The sequence below is a fragment of the Prinia subflava genome, chromosome Z (genome assembly GCF_021018805.1).
Source record: "Prinia subflava isolate CZ2003 ecotype Zambia chromosome Z, Cam_Psub_1.2, whole genome shotgun sequence".
Taxonomy (NCBI): domain Eukaryota; kingdom Metazoa; phylum Chordata; class Aves; order Passeriformes; family Cisticolidae; genus Prinia; species Prinia subflava.
This window is the reverse complement of record NC_086283.1, coordinates 65295116-65311434: the sequence shown is the minus strand read 5'-3', so window position 1 is coordinate 65311434 and position 16319 is coordinate 65295116. Positions and strand designations below refer to the sequence as shown.

Here is a 16319-nt window from a genome sequence, read left to right as displayed (position 1 = left end):
CCCAAATAGAAAGATAGTTTATGCAGGTGTGGGTGATGAGAAAGAAGGGATGGCTGATTATGTTGTACCTGAGAGGCTCTGTGTTTGATAGCACTTCTTTTCTTCTAATGCAGATGCAATGATGGATACAACTTAGTGGGTGAAAAGGAAATTCTGTGCCTTGCTAGTGGTGTTTGGAATCATGCTCCTCCCTCCTGCCAAATGGTGGTGTGCCCTAGCCCACAGGATATCAGCAATGGAAAGTACACACTCAGTGGCACAGGCTATCTTTCCTCTGTATCATACACCTGTGACAATGGATACAGGTAAATGCACCAACATGCCTGAGCCAAATGCAGGCATCATGCCTGTTAGGAGGTCTGTCTTATATCTGAAAGAGACAAAGCCAGAATCTTTGCTCAGAATGATAAAATACTAAAACACTGAAAAAAGAATTGAAAAGGACTTCTTTATACCTTGAAAGTGCTATCTGCATTTTATCCTGAAGTGGAGCAGTTCAGAAAAGTCACTCAGGATTTGCTGTATACATATGTAATGCTTTTGTTTTACCATCAAACTTATAAAAATACTTTGAATATGCAGAAAAATAGTTTTCATTTTTTTCTAAAAGTTCTCATAAGATCATTATTCCTGTGCAGCTGTAGTTCATACCCAATATTATTTTGCTATTACTTTACAACACTTTTGTGAAGGAACTTTCTGGAAGTTACTAATTTATTCCTTGAAATGTTTGTACTAGTAATTTATTCTAAGGTTTTGTTCTGTTTTACATTTGGAAGCAATTATACGGAAAACACATTTTTAACATGCTGCGATTAAAAATTAACATATTAATGCTGTATCCAAGGATGTGGCTGCACATGCAGGTTTCTGCTTCCCCTGATATCTGCTTGTACCTCTGGCAGATATACTCTGACTTAAGTGGTCCCATATGGATCTGTTTAGGGAATATTTTTTCCTACATTTTCTGGCTGCAATCATTTCCTTGTCCAGATGCAGGCAGGTGGGTGAGGTGTGTTCATTTGGTGAATGTTTTAATTGCGTTAGTATAAATGGATACCTCAGCTGTAGTTCAGTGCAGTGTCAAGTCATAGATTCATATTGTGGGCTTATCTATACCCCACTAAACCAGACAGTGCTTTTACCAAAACCAGTGAGGTTTTTGACTGTGGACTTTGGACATATAGGCAGAAAATACCACGTTGGTTTTGACTCTTTGTGTTTACCTGTCTACCATATCTTGGTGAGAGAGGTCCTCTCTCCTTGGTTACCATTTCAGAGGAAGCCCTCTCAGTGTCCATCCTGTGCACTATTTCTGGACCCAATCTCTTCCTTCAACCACCTGCTAGGTATTTTTAGTCCATAACACATTTGCCACAGGTAGGCAAAGCCCTACTTCCCTGACAAGGGCCTGTGCCATATTTCTAAAAGCATTACAGGTCAGTGCTCTTTTCCATTAACCTACTTCAGTCAGCTAAAATGGGGGTCTAACACCATTTGAGACCAAACTGTAGGAGACACTCCTGTGTAGGGCTCTCAGATGTGAAGTGGGCCCTACAGGGAACCCACAGACAGCTGACATGGCAGCTGGAGGCAATGGGTTTCACCCAGGGCATCTCAGGCAGGTGTTGCATACTCTGTTCAGATATTCGAGTCACACCCTCTGAACCAGTCCTGTTTCCTCAGCTAAGGAAACCCAAAAATACCATGGACTTCAAATGTGTGTGGCCATTCATTTAAGCAAAATCCTTCACCTCCTGAAGGAACTGAATCCCTTTTTGTGAACAACCTTGAACTGTACTATTTCCTTCAGTGTCCTGGGTGAAGTTAGTGTTTTAAGTCCTTGAGTGAATCAGGTCTCAGGCAGAGGCCTGGTTGCAAGTCTCAAGACTGGCATGTTGTTTATGGCATACAAGTAAATTTTTAAGCTTAAACAAATATTTATTTCTTTTGTGCTCAAAGATGGCAAAGCTACAGCAGAAATTGTGTCTGCACAGAGCATTGAGGCTTGACATCAAATCCACCATCAAAGCTTGTTCTTCAAAGTGATGTGAAAACTACCTTTTTTTGGTAGCATCAGATTGTTTTTCCGTGAACAAAGGATGAGATTCTGCTCTCTAGTGAAGTCAGTGAGAAAGACTCCTTAGATTCACTGGGGCCAAAAAGCAAAGCAGCTCTTCCATTCTTTGTCCCTCACCTGGAATGAAATGGCAGCCTTAATAATGATCTTTGTGTCTCAGCCTTCAGGGGCCTTCTGTACTTGTCTGTGCATCTTCAGGGAACTGGAACAGCACACCACCGGCTTGCAATGTTGTATCTTGTGGATCCCCTCCTGCCATCAAAGATGCAGTCATCAATGGAGATAACTTTACTTTTGGAAACACGGTCTCTTACACCTGTAAGGAAGGGTATGTAGATTAGCACTACTGGATTAATATTCAGGTTGAGTAATACTGGTGCACTGTTTCACAAGTCCTTTATAACTGCACACTAATTCACTCTTACTACTTCTGTCTTAACTTTTTGGAAGTTAAATGCAATGGAGATTTTTTTTGTGGGCTGTCAGGTTAGCATGAGACACAGACTTTTTTTAAGTTGTTTCAGGGGAACTGAATACATTCAGGAAGGGACGAATAGAAAGAAATCAGGGGAATGGTTGCACAATTCAATAGGAAACCCTTTTCCTTGGAGTTACTACAGAACAAGTACTTCTGTGTTAAACTCAAGGCTCTGATCATACCAAATCCTTTATGTCTTATCAGGGCGTAAGAATGCTTTTGGTGCAGTTTCACAACTGTTGTGGAGTTCTAAATTCCATTTCCTTAAAATTAAGACTCTTTGTATACTGAGGTGTATTATTTAAAATTTATTTTTATCTACTCTGTGTAGAGAATTTTTCAGACCCTATTTCATCAAAGAGGAGGCTCAGTTTTGATGATGTCAAGTATGAAAATATAATGCTGGACTCTGATCCTGCAAGAACCTTTGCCCATGGTAATCTTTACAGCCTGTGGGCAGTTGCATAAAATTTCTTGGAACTGTTTTGTCTAAAAGACACAGTGGGTAGGCACAGCTTTTGCCAGTTTAGGTCCAAAGTGACTGGAGGATTTTCTGCTCTTTCTTGGTGTAAAACGGTAAATTGACGAGCCAGTATTTTTCTTATAATTGGCTTTGCAATGTTATTTGAAACATAATTGAAGCAAAGCATCCTTATTATGTTTTCTAGACTGTATTATTATGATTTTAAAAGTGGCTTCTTCTTCCTGTGCAAACATTTTAAATGGGATAGGATAGCATCATTTAAAGACTGTGACAGCTGTCTGTCTGTGACAGAGGATCATATTAAGCATTGGCACAAAATAGGCTCTTTTTCTGGGGTCCAGTCATGAGGCCTTGAAAACAAATCATACAAGCCAGATGAAACAGTTTTACAGATGTTGCTTCAAAATCTTAACAGCCTGCAGTTGGAAAGTCACTGGGGACTTTGCAATAGTAGCTTTTTATGAGAGCACACCACAGAGAAAAAAAAATGAAGAAAACAGTAAAAGTTACTGTGAGTATGCTACTGCCTGTTGCATATTTAAGCAGCAGGAGTTTAAGTGGGGTGATGAGCAGCACAGATTAGTGCCTGTCCCTGCAGATTGGAGAACTACAGCTACTCACAGTATTCATGTGGTAGAATTTTATTGTAAACCATTTTGTTGGGTTTTTCCAGTCAGCATTAATTTCTTTATTGGCTTTCTAATATTTTTTAACACTGAATTTTTATAATTATTTTAAAATTGCTATATGCATTATTGGTAAGAGCATTTCTGGGTCACTCACTAAGAGGTTTCACTTTGCTTGCAAGTGTGAAAATAGATTGATGGGGCTAATACAGAAACCCAAAAGCCTTTCTGGCCTTTTCATCTCTTTCTTTTCCAATCAGTTTTGCTAAACAGAAATAGTTTCTGAGTGGGATCATTTCCTTGATGATTGCATAGACCATCACAGCACAGTACTAGGTTTGTTGTAGTAGTTGGAGCCAAAATGGAAGTTCAGAAATGGCAATTGGATGGACAGATGAGAGAGAGGCAATATGCACAAGGTCTGCTAGGATATCTAGCATTGTGATACCTCACCCATGGACATGTAGTCTTTAAGATTTTCATTTTGAAGTTGATCATAGCTTTTTTAAAGGATCCTGTTCTTCTGGGGTTTTAGCGAACAAGCTCATACTGCAAGGGCCTCAGGGAACCTTAGGCAGAGTTTGACAGTGCTTGTCTTTTTGACTTCCTATGTGGTTTCCTTATCCACAGTTACACCTTAGTTGGCCCTGAAACCATAGAGTGCTTAGCCAGCGGCAAGTGGAGTGTGAGCCACCAGCAGTGCCTGGCAGTGTCCTGCGATGAGCCACCCCACGTGGAAAATGCATCGCCTGAGAGTGGCCACCGCCTCTTTGGTGATATAGCTTATTACTTCTGCTTGGATGGTTACAGCCTGGCTGATAACTCACAGCTGCTCTGCAATGCAGAGGGGACATGGGTGCCTCCAGAGGGCAGGGACATGCCCCACTGCATAGCTGATTTCTGTGAAAAGCCATCCACCGTCTCGTACAGCATCCTGGAGTCCATCAGTAAAGCCAAGTTTGCAGCTGGCTCTGTTGTGAGCTTCAAGTGCATGGAAGGCTTTGTTCTGAACACTTCGGCCAAGATCGAGTGCCTGCGAGGGGGCCAGTGGAATCCTTCTCCTCTGAGCATCCAGTGCATCCCCGTCCGCTGCGGAGAGCCTCCCCTCATCAGCAATGGCTATGCCAGTGGGTCCAACTACAGCTTTGGAGCAGTGGTGGCTTACAGCTGCAACAAGGGCTTCTACATCAAGGGAGAGAAGAAGAGGACCTGTGAGGCCACTGGCAACTGGAGTGGCAGCCTGCCCACCTGCCACCCAGTGTCCTGTGGGGAACCACCACAGCTTGAGAATGGCTTTATTAAGGTACTGAATGAGTTTTCTCATCTTCCTGCTACCATGGCAAAATGAATATGTCTTCACAACCGTTGCTGTTGGGATTTTCTTTCTTCTGTTTTGCTCTTCTGTTAAAATTGAGGAAGTACATGATTGGATAGAGTAAGGAAAGGGAAAAGCAGGTGGATTTGCAGCAGAATCATGTCTGAAAAGCATGAATACTTCCATGGAATTTCCTGTCATAAAGTGGGTTGTTAGTTAGGAGACTCAAGATGCCAGACGACATTCAATTGATTTCTTTAATGCCTTATTCTTCATTTGTTTGGTTCTCGGGTAGCTTTCAAGTGCCTTATGGAGATGTTTGAAGTACTGATGCCAGTTCACAAGCCTTGCTCTTTTCACTGCTATGAAAAAAAAATTCTGATATGGAATAGATAAATCACCTTGGGATAATTTTTCTTCTTTTGATGCAAGCAAACATTTCTTTACTGAAGTCAGAATTTACCTTTCCTTATCGAATAAATTGCAACAATTTGTTTTGTATAAAACCATAAATAATAAAAACATCATTATAGAGATTTATTATTAAAAGCTCTACTATAAAGATTTAACATTAGTTTTTGAAGCATTTTTCTTCTGAAAAATCCCTCATCCTTCCTTAATTCTAGGGATTTAAGATACTATGCAGATACCAGGGAATCTGCATTTGCTAAATTTGGAGGGTGGAGGTTGACATTCCAGTTCCTACCTGAGTTTCCAGCAGTAATAGCAACAATTTCTGTTCAGACTCCCACACAAATTCATCTTCTAATTAATGCGTATCACTCTGTCTTTTCTTCCTTAGATAGGATCACTCCTTCATGTATTCCTTACAGCTGGAGAAATTTTTTAATACCTCAGTCAAAGCCCAGACTGCACCTTTGAGGTGCTCCTCAGCTGCTGCTCAAGGCTCTGCAGCTGCATATGTGGCATTTATGAATGTCTCCTAGTGGCAGTAGATTTGAGGGCTCCAACCTTAGATGCACCTAGAAGCTAAAGAATCGTGACAACAAGAGACCTGTTGATGGCAGCTTCCCTTGATCCATTTCTTTTTCGTCTTCCTTTCCATACCTATTTTGGCCTCAAGGGTCAGGAAGTGAGAAAGGAGAGGAATTCTTTTCCACCTTTTACCTCTTAAGCCTTGAATTTTCTGTTTTCTTTTGCAAGTGGTCTCAGGTTTCCTGAAAATAAAGTGCATCATTTGAGGCAAGATATTTTGTGCCAGTTACCTGCCTTCATTCCTTTTGAGACAGCCTTTACTATTGTCAGGGATTCAGCTAGAAGCTAGACCAGGAGAACAGAATAAATTAAATCAGTCTCCTATTGCCCGAACCATGCATCTTCATTTCAGACATGTCTCTGTCTTAACTGTTTTCCAGGACACCACTGGACACTTCTTTGAAAATCAGGCAAACTATCAGTGTGACTCTGGTTACCAGATGGTTGGGAGCCCAGTGTTTATCTGCCAAGCAAATCGGCAGTGGTACAGTGAATCACCTCCCTACTGTGCTCCCCTCAGCTGTGGAAAACCACCATCCATCCAGCATGGCTACTCCAATGGAGAGACTTTTGATATGGGCTCCAAGGTTGAGTTCTTCTGTGAGGAAGGCTATGAGCTGATTGGAGATGTTTCATGGACATGTCAAAAGTCTGGGAAATGGAGCAAAAAGCAAAGCCCCAGATGTGTGCCAACAAAATGTCCAGAACCACCCCTGGCAGAAAATCAGCTGGTCTTGAGAGAAGTGTCTTACCAAGTCGGTGTTGTACAGTTCTCCTGCAAGGAGGGTTATGTTTTGCATGGCTCCTCTGTACTGAAATGCTTGCCCTCCCATCAGTGGAATGATTCTTTTCCCTTCTGCAAGCTTGTACAATGTTCTGCACCTCCTTATATCCCCTTTGGGGACCCCTTGACTTCATCCCTCCACTTCGGCAGCACTGTGAAGTACATCTGCGTGGACGGGTTTTTGCTGAAGGGTGAGTCCACCATCAGATGCCTGGCTGATGGTTCATGGAGCTTGCCTTTGCCAGAATGTATTCCCGTGGAGTGTCCTCAACCAGAAGAAATTCAGAATGGCATAGTTGATGTGCAGGGCCTCACCTTCCTTAGCACAGCCCTCTACACATGTAAACCAGGTTTTGAACTGCTAGGGAACACAACTGTCCTCTGTGGAGAAGATGGACAGTGGCTTGGAGGAAGGCCAGTTTGCAAACCTATTCAATGCCCAAGGCCTAAGAAGATTCTCAATGGCAAATACTCATTCACAAATTTCCATTACGGGCAGACAGTTAGGTATTTCTGTGACAGAGGTTTCCAGCTCCAAGGGGAGGAAACACTGAGATGCCTGGAAACAGGAGAATGGAGTACAGAAGTTCCCTCTTGCAAGGCCATAAATTGCCAGCCCCCTCAACCCATTGAGAATGGCTTTGTGGAGGGCGCAGATTACAGCTATGGGGCCATGGTCATTTACAGCTGTGTGCCAGGCTTCCAGCTGTCAGGCCTTGCCATGCAGACCTGTGAGGAGCTGGGGTGGTCCAGCTCTACACCAACCTGCCTTCCGACAGACTGTGGCCTGCCTCCCCACATTGACTTCGGAGAGTACGTGCAGTTGAGACACGGGGAAAGACGTTCTGGCCCGGAGGGTGTCACAGAGAACCCCTTCCTTTCTCATACATTGCTGGCTGACAACACCAAAGACTTCAAAAGTTCCTTGAAGGAGGACAATGCAATGCAGCTCACCACTTTCTTATTTGGAACAATCATTTTGTACACGTGTTACTCTGGCTACGAGCTGCTGGGAAACCCTGTTCTAGCTTGCCAAGAGGATGGGGCTTGGAACGGTAGTGCCCCTGCCTGTGTTTCAATAGAGTGCACCCTGCCATCCCCTCCGGAGAACGGGTTTTTGCACGTCACAGAGAACACGCTGGGTAGTGCGGTGCGGTACACCTGCAGGCCAGGGTTCACCCTCGTTGGCTCTGACACACGGCGCTGCTTGCCAAGCCGGCAGTGGAGTCACACTGCTCCTTACTGCAAAGCAGTAACGTGCAATTCACCCACCCAGCTTTTGAATGGGAGGATAAGAGGGGAAAACTACACACACGGGAGTGTTCTCTACTATGAGTGTGACCCTGGTTACCAGTTAATTGGCCCCGCAGAGAGGAGATGCCAAGAGAGCCAGAAATGGGATGGCAGTGAACCAATCTGCATTCCTGTTTCCTGCAGCCCACCGCCAGTTTTGGAGAACGGTCAGGTAACTGGAGAAGACTACACATTCCAGAGGCGTACAGAGTATAGCTGCAACGAAGGTTTCCTGTTAGATGGGGACAGGAGTAGAGTCTGTCTTGCAAATGGAAGCTGGAGTGGAACCACTCCAGTTTGCAAAGCTGTGACCTGCCCTGTGCCGCTGCCTCTTCCCAATGGGAGAACTACTGGCTCAGATTTCAGCTTTAGTAAAGAAGTGCGCTACCACTGCAATGACGGCTATAGCCTGCAAGGAGCATCCACGCTTACCTGTCAGAGCGACGGTACCTGGGACTCAGAAGCTCCACACTGTGAACCAGTCATTTGCGGACCCCCTGAAGACATCTCCCATGGCTTTCTGAATGGCTCAGCCTTTACTTATGGGGAATTTGTCCACTATATGTGCTTTCCTGGTTATGAGCTGCATGGCACTCCCTTACGGCAATGCCTGTCCAATGGCTCCTGGAGTGGAAGCCTCCCGTCTTGCCTACCCTGTCTGTGCTCTACACCACAGATTCAAAATGGGGTCGTTCTTGGTACAGATTTCAGCTGTGGGATGAGTGTCCAGTTTCAATGCTTGGAGGGTTTCAAACTGCTAGGGCCTTCTGAAGTTACCTGTGAGGCAGCTGGCAAATGGAGTTCCGGGTTTCCTCGCTGTGGACAGATTTCCTGTGGTGCCCCACCTGTCATCCCCAACACTTTCATCAATGGGAGCAGCTCTGAAGATGAGAACACAATCATCTATACCTGCCTGACAGGTTTTGTCATGAAGGGGGGTCCAGAACTGACTTGTGTGGAGACTGGTGTGTGGAAGAAGCCATACCCAAGCTGTGAACTCTTAAGCTGTGGCCCACCACCATCTATCCCAAATGCAGAGGTTCTTGGGAACACTTACACCTATGGAAGTAAGGTCCAGTACAGGTAAGGATGATCTGCTATTCTGTTTTCATTAAAAGTCCCTGAAGGCATGAAGATGGAAGGTTTATATACCCTCAGTTAGTGCAAGTTTCTACATACTCTACATAAGATTGACAAAGCCCATATTGCCATGCACTTTATAAAATATTATTTAGACCACTCATGAAAACTCCAGAAAGGCATTTCAGCCTGTTGGACTGACACCTCCACTGACTTTTTTTTCCCCATTTCCAATTGTTTTCTTATTCTCTTCCTCTGAAGCACTGGTTTCAACATATAAGTTTTGTTAGCAGGTGATAGCAACAGTCAGTAGGGTGTACAGCTTCTCCACTCTTGGAATGACATTTATGCTTTCCTTCTGCTTCAGGTGCCTGTTGTAATACAGAAAGGCTGATAATCCCTCTTGTCTCATTTTCTGCACTGCAGCACTGTGCTGTCTGGAGCAAGTTACTCCTTTATCAGATACGAGAAATTTAGGGGTTTTGTTAATTTCCTGAAGTGTATACACTGCAGATCTCTTTCTCCAAGATGAAGAAAATCTTGGCAAAAGAGAAGATGTGTTTTTGATGGTAAAAGCAAATAATGGTATGGGTCAGAACTGGGACAGAGATGGCAGGTAGGTGAATTGAACTGTATCAGTCATTCCCATGCAACTTTAACAAGGTGAAGGGAGTAGTTTTGCTGCCATTCTACAAGTAAACCCACTAGTGCAAGCCAGTTGAGTTGTTCTTGGTAAAGCATCATTGAGTCAGCCTTACATGTCTAAGCAAATGGTCTGTGGTCAACCTAAGGCTTGGTTTGTTCTTGGAAGAACTTGAGGTTGCCTTTAGAATTACTTGGTGCTCACACACTCTCTTTACCTCACCAAAGGCCCTCCAAGCAAAGAGATGGGCAGTGTAGGAACTGCACCAAAACTTCCAGTACCCTCTGAGTACTAAAGCCACCAACTCATTTTCCATTGTGATGCTGCAGCAGCCTGAAACAACTGGAAATGAAGCCTGAAGCTCTTTCAACGGAATGAATTCAGTCCATACATGCTTCTTACAGGCTCACCTTGAAATAATAGAGAAACCTCAAAATGTACTTATTAACAACTAAAAAGCAGCTAAAAAATTACTGTCCTGACTTTTTAATTTATGGGTTAGCTTGTTCCCAGCCATGTCTCTGTGGTCAGGTCTTTGTGCTGTGTTGCAGATGTCTGGAAGGCTACACAATGGCGACAGAGGTGGATGTATGCACTTGCCAGGAAGACGGACAGTGGTCTCCTCAAAGTATTTCCTGTTGCCCCAGGAAGTGTCCCCTTCCAGGAAACGTCACTAATGTAATTGCACTTGGGAACAACTTCACTGTGAACACAAGCATCACTTTGTCATGTGTAGAAGGCTACACTCTGGTGGGAGCAAGCACATCTACATGCAAGGTATAGTTTTATTAGCACTGTTTTACTCTGCTGATCTTCTTGAATTCAGGAGCCCTTCTCATCCCTGCCTTACCTTTTGGCCCTTAACTGGACACAACCAAAAAAAAAAAAAAAATAAAAACATATTCTGCAAAATATAGTATGTTTAGTTGTTTCCCAGTAAGAACAATTATTTGTTTTCTCTGTATAGACTTTCAGAACTAGAAAATTTTTATTTCTTCTTCCATCAAAAGCTGAGGCTGTCCTTTAGAAAAACATTCATTTTATCACATGCTAGGCATTAAGTCATGTCTGAGATTTTGGAAAGTTATGTCCAAGATTTCTAATGTATTATGAGGATTGCATGCAGAGCTTTTTCTCCAGAATAACAGGCAGCAGACATTTTAATCCACTATACACCTGTAGAAACTTGAATCCTTTGAGTGTTAAAGAACAAACATCTTCATCAATTCCACTGGTAACCTCCTGTCACATTAGGTAGACAGCCTCATTTAAGTTTGTAAATAGACTTTTAAAGTATAGTATGCTCATATGAGAAAAGCTGTGCATGTGTGGGTTTGCAGGGTAAGTCTTTCTTACTAAATGTTTTCCCCTCATTTTGCTGTTTCAAATATCTGTGGAAGTAGGAATAGTTGTCCTTAACAAGTGTTTTTTCAGGTATCAGACTTCCCTTAGTGAGTCAGAGAAGGCTGCTGAAGCACTTAGTCATGGTGCTAGACATTCAACCAGGGGAGAAATACAAAACATGAAATCAGGCAGATGTATTTTCATTCTTCTGATATGTTCCCTGAGCAACTGGGTGACCTTGCACCAGTGAACTTGCTATTCCAAGCTTCCTTTCCCCATTTTACTTTTTATTCCTTCTGTCTTTTAAGTCTTAAGCCAAGTGTTCCTGCCAAGAACAAACTCTAGTCTATGTTAACATCTTAAAAATTTTACTTAAATTACAAAGTTTGATAAAGGACTGGACAGATAATTTTATATCTGTACACCCACAGCAACTGAATGCTTCTACTATGATTTTTCTTTTTCAATTAGATGAATTACAGATATAAAGCAATGCTTTTACATTTCTAATTACATTTATTTTTCAGGAAAATGGTGTTTGGGTGCCACCATTTTCTGACGACATCTGTAGTCCTGTGTCCTGTGGAACTCCAGAGTCTCCAGAGCATGGATTTGTGGTTGGCACTAAATATAATTACAAAGATGTGTCTCTTTATAAATGTGACTCTGGCTATGAATTACAAGTAAGCAAGCTCAGATCTCCAACACTCTAAACTTTTAGTTTTCATTTTCAGTTCCTGTGTGATTGCTGTGGACTGTCTCATTCATATTGATGCCATAGAAGCTGGGTGTCTGCTGGTTTTGTTACTGTCTGTAGAGAGTTCATGGTATGTTTGAGGCAGTCTTTGAATTGCTTAAGGGTATAGTTGAAGCCAATATAAGAAATCTGTTCAGAAGTAATATGTCCGGCAGGTATCTTTCAGTATTTGAATTTTCTTAACTGAAGTCCTCTGCAAATACAACATTACACATGCTTGTGACCATAAGTCACAGAAGAGTTAATTTCTCACATATCACTATCTTGACCTCGTTCTTTAGCCAGAGTTAGATTGCAGGTATTTTCTTCCGTTTCTTAGTGTAGCAAGCATTGTCTCTGTGCCAAGAGTTGTGCCTTCCAGACTTAAAGTTCCCATAAACTCCACTGCCCTCAGTTCTATGACCTTGCTAGGTAGTATTAAAGTGATATATCAAAGATATTCCATTTTGTTCAATGGCAGCTTTATTCCCTGACGGAGGAGGTGTCAAAGTTCTTTCCTGTCCATTGTTATTATTATGGCTTTTATCCCCACCTGAGCTCTGAAAGAGCATTGCTTTCCCAGTATCAGGATTCAAGCTAACAAGTTCAGAGCTGCCTCAGGGGTGTTTTCTAAAGCTGAATTGAATTCAGAAATGACAGTAGGTTGCTGAGGCACAGCATGACTTCCACTGTCCTCAGGTGATGACAGAGTGAGACATGAGGTGGTGAGGTGTCTCCAGGACAGAGGCTGGCTCCTAATGATGGTTTTGTGAGTGCCAAGCAGAGTGCAGGATTGCACTTCCTTTGTACTTTTGTAACACCAGTAATTAATTAAGAACTTCATGCATGTAAAGTCATGCAGTCAGAAGTTAATTCACTCAGCTGAGATAAAAATAAGAAGAGTCTGGAGAAATGCTTATGTAACGATGACTTTAATTTTCATTATGTTGTCAAATGTGCAATATCACTGAGGATGACGGTGTTAGCATTCAGATCAGATAAAAAAAGATAGAGTTCCATTTCTAAATAATTTTAGGAAGTAATAAAGCAATGTTGTTATACACTAGTAAACTCTTACGAGCTTCGTAATCCAGTTTTGCCCCCTAGTGTCAAACTATGTCCCCGCTGTAGAAGTCCTGCTTTTTTCCTTTGGGAGACAAAGTCCATTGGTGTGATGCTATCCCAAAACCTGTCAAACAGCTGCCCTTTATCGATGGATCTGCTTTGTAACGAAAGTACATTATAGCAGGGGACAAAATTAAATATTGTTCTCCATGTCTCGGAATAAAATAAGAATTAAATCTTGGGCTATTAGGCTGTTTATAAAACTTGTATGTAAGAAAGAAATAACGTAATTTATAGGCAAATATAAAGAATGAGTGTTTGGGATGTGTTTAAATCAGCACATCATGTTTATCACACACAGGCTTGTACTGTTGAAAAAATTGCTAGTTGAATTTCCTGTAAGTGAGTCCTGAAAGGAGAAAATTTGTCATCACAACACATTCCTAGGAACAAGAATGATAAAACTGACAAAAAGGATGATACTTCAGAGACATAAAGACAAGAGAATTAACTAACTGGCCCCACAAACTTTTGGCTTATAAAGAGCATCTATCATTTTGCAGAAAGTTCTACCATAAATTCTACTAGTAGTCTTGGACTGTAGCACTTCATTTTCTCTTTACATGGGTGGCACATGCAGAAAAAGCCTCCTCACCTTGTTGGATGCTAAAGCTGATGGGAGAAAAGAGTTAACTAAATTAAAGTTGTTCTTTGAGCATTTTCTATTGTTCCACAGGGTAATGCAGAACGGACTTGCCAAGAAGACAAGCTTTGGAGTGGCACTGTGCCAGTGTGCAGAAGTACGTTCTACCTGAGTCTGTCACTTAATGTTGGTCAAGGGTGATATCACACAACAGAAATCACTAATGCTCATTTTGCTTTATAACTCACACTGTCTGCATTTACCTAAACATTTTTGGTAAGTACCACTGGTAACAACCTGGAAGGGCAGAATTGCTGGTGTGTGCAGGATTTAGTGTGAAGGAAATCTCTACACCTTTCTGCCTTGCTCCTCTGCAGCTTCCAGGTTTAAATAGTTCTGACACTTTGAGGTCATGGGTTCTGGGGTTACTGAGGACCTCTGAACACAGTTGCCAGGAGTCACAGGTATTTAGCATCCTTAAATGTAACTTTGTGGATATCATTCTCAAAGGTACTTCACTTCTGTGAGATGTCATTGATTGCAGTGCTGAAATAGGAGTTTCTACAAAAATGCTTACGTGCACTTCAGCTGTTGACTGAAAGAGCCAACAATTTCCTGAGGCTTCTTGCCAGCACAGTCACAATAGATTTTTTACTTTTAGCATGAAGTGGAAGCACCAAGTATGATTGCGCTCTGCTATTCGGGGACAAATTGCTGGCAATGACCAGACCACTTCTGTGTTCTCTCCTGTTTCTCAGAGTAAAACCTGTGGAGGACCTGTGAACGGGAGAGTCCATATACATTTTGTTTGATTGGAAAGTATTTCTTACATTACAGGAATATCATGTGGACCCCCAGACATGATAGAAAATGGATCTGTTCAGGGAGAGGAGTTCCTGTTTGGCAGTGAAGTTTTTTACAGCTGTGACCCTGGCTTTGAGCTACAGGGGCCAAGCAGAAGGATTTGCCACGTTGACAAAAAGTGGAGCCCTTCTGCCCCCACATGCATCCGTAAGTAGCAAGCAGAGCAGTGTGATGTCCAGGAAAGCTAGAGCAGGAGGAGAGTGTTTTGTCTGGCTTCCTCCCTGTCTTTCCCTCCAGCAGAGGGACTGTAAAAGGAGCAGCCAAAGGAGAAACCTGCAGAGAAGTTCTCATTGGCAACACCTCTCTGATCTGAAGCAATCTCCTTTTGGCACACTGAAACGGTGTAAACATAGAGGGAGTCATGCTGAGGTCAGTAGGGTAGGAATGTGGCCTGCTATATCTGACTTGCCTTGAATTATGGTGTGCAGAGCCTTGGGCATCACGTTCCTCCCTGCCATGCCAAAGCAAGTATATCCTCGCCATTCAGTATGTCTGGATAGAACAGCTATGCTCCCTAGGATCAAATCTGTGCTCTCTATCAAAAAAGTAACTGAGGGAGCTTAGAAATTATTTATTACTTATTTCATATAGCTTATAAATAAAATGCCAGTATTTATACTCTCTATTAATAAGTAATTTTCCATCTTTTCTAGCTGATGTCATAGTCCTAGGCCTTGCATTCTTCTCTTTCACCTGTGATGAATTTACTAGGTCTCCACCGTGTGGGACAGAGGTCAAGATTCTTCTTAACTACTGCCATTGTTCTCGAGCACATATTGAGATCATTTTCCACTGTAGGGGCAGAGAAGGATGCTGAAAATGCAGCCTCAGGCCTGCACAGAGAAATATTCTGGATTGTCTGTTGCTTTGAACATACCTCATATCTTATAACAGCACTGAATACATTTGGAGACATTTTCTGGTGTCTGCAGTCTGAACCCCAGGGGAAGGAGCAGGGAAAGAATTATGTGACTTTCTCCATGTAGCAGTTCACAGCTTCTTTCTTGCTGTCTTTCCATTAGTTCAGGGTGAGAACAGAACTATCAGATAGTGTGTAACTCATAGAAAGAATAGTCTTTATTATGTGTGTAAAACCCAAAAGACTTCTTCTCTCCTAGAAATTACGTGTGAGCCGCATCCCTCCATTGAAAAAGCAGAGGCCATTTCCACTGGAAGCACATACAGAAGTAATGTAACCTTTGTGTGCAGCTCTGGATACCATCTTGTTGGGCCCCAGAACATCACATGTCTTGCCAATGGGAGCTGGAGTAAACCCCTGCCCCTGTGTGAAGGTAACTGGTTTCATGTCCTGAAACATTCCCATCTGGGATAAGCAATAGCTCTTCCCTTATGCATGCATATCATATAATCCAGAGACTGAGTTGCTTTTGAGAAATGATTCTATAACATGGGGTTTCTGGAGAATCTATCAGTGGCAAGAAATGATGATTTCCATCTTTCTTCCCTACTGGGCCCAGTATGAAGTCATAAATATGTCCTCACTTCCACATTTTGCTGGGGCTTTTCTCCATCCCCAGGAGGAGCTTCTTTTCTAGGTCAGCTACATTTCCTTCTCAGAGCTACTGAATCAATGTTCTTCATGACTTATAAGTCTGTGGTGACTTTAAACGTATTGTGTTATTAATTCATGAAATGTTTGAAGTCCAGGACTAATATCAAGCTGAATTAATAAGACCCCTTCCTTTGCAGAGACCAGATGCAAAATTCCAGTTTCCTTGCTGAATGGCAAAGCAATTTATGAAAACAATACAGTTGGCAGTACAGTAACATATCTCTGTGAGAGGGGATACAGCTTGGAAGGAGAACCAGCAGCAGAGTGCACAAGAGATGGAAGATGGAGTAATCCCTTGCCTCTCTGTAAACGTGT

General features: G+C 42.4%; 1 protein-coding gene across 3 annotated transcripts in view; it reads left to right on the top strand.

Annotated features, from left to right (window-relative positions):
* Positions 1–16319, top strand: part of SVEP1 (sushi, von Willebrand factor type A, EGF and pentraxin domain containing 1) — a 125483-nt gene that overhangs the window by 91545 nt on the left and 17619 nt on the right. For 2 of the 3 annotated variants that reach the window (XM_063421740.1, XM_063421739.1), the window contains exons 35-44: positions 114–305; positions 2241–2408; positions 4299–4971; positions 6360–9139; positions 10331–10556; positions 11651–11806; positions 13661–13724; positions 14405–14578; positions 15550–15723; positions 16142–16315. In XM_063421740.1, coding sequence (XP_063277810.1) covers positions 114–305; positions 2241–2408; positions 4299–4971; positions 6360–9139; positions 10331–10556; positions 11651–11806; positions 13661–13724; positions 14405–14578; positions 15550–15723; positions 16142–16315 — 4781 coding nt within the window. The remainder of the gene's footprint in view (positions 1–113; positions 306–2240; positions 2409–4298; positions 4972–6359; positions 9140–10330; positions 10557–11650; positions 11807–13660; positions 13725–14404; positions 14579–15549; positions 15724–16141; positions 16316–16319) is intronic. The other variant, XM_063421741.1, reaches the window with a different exon arrangement.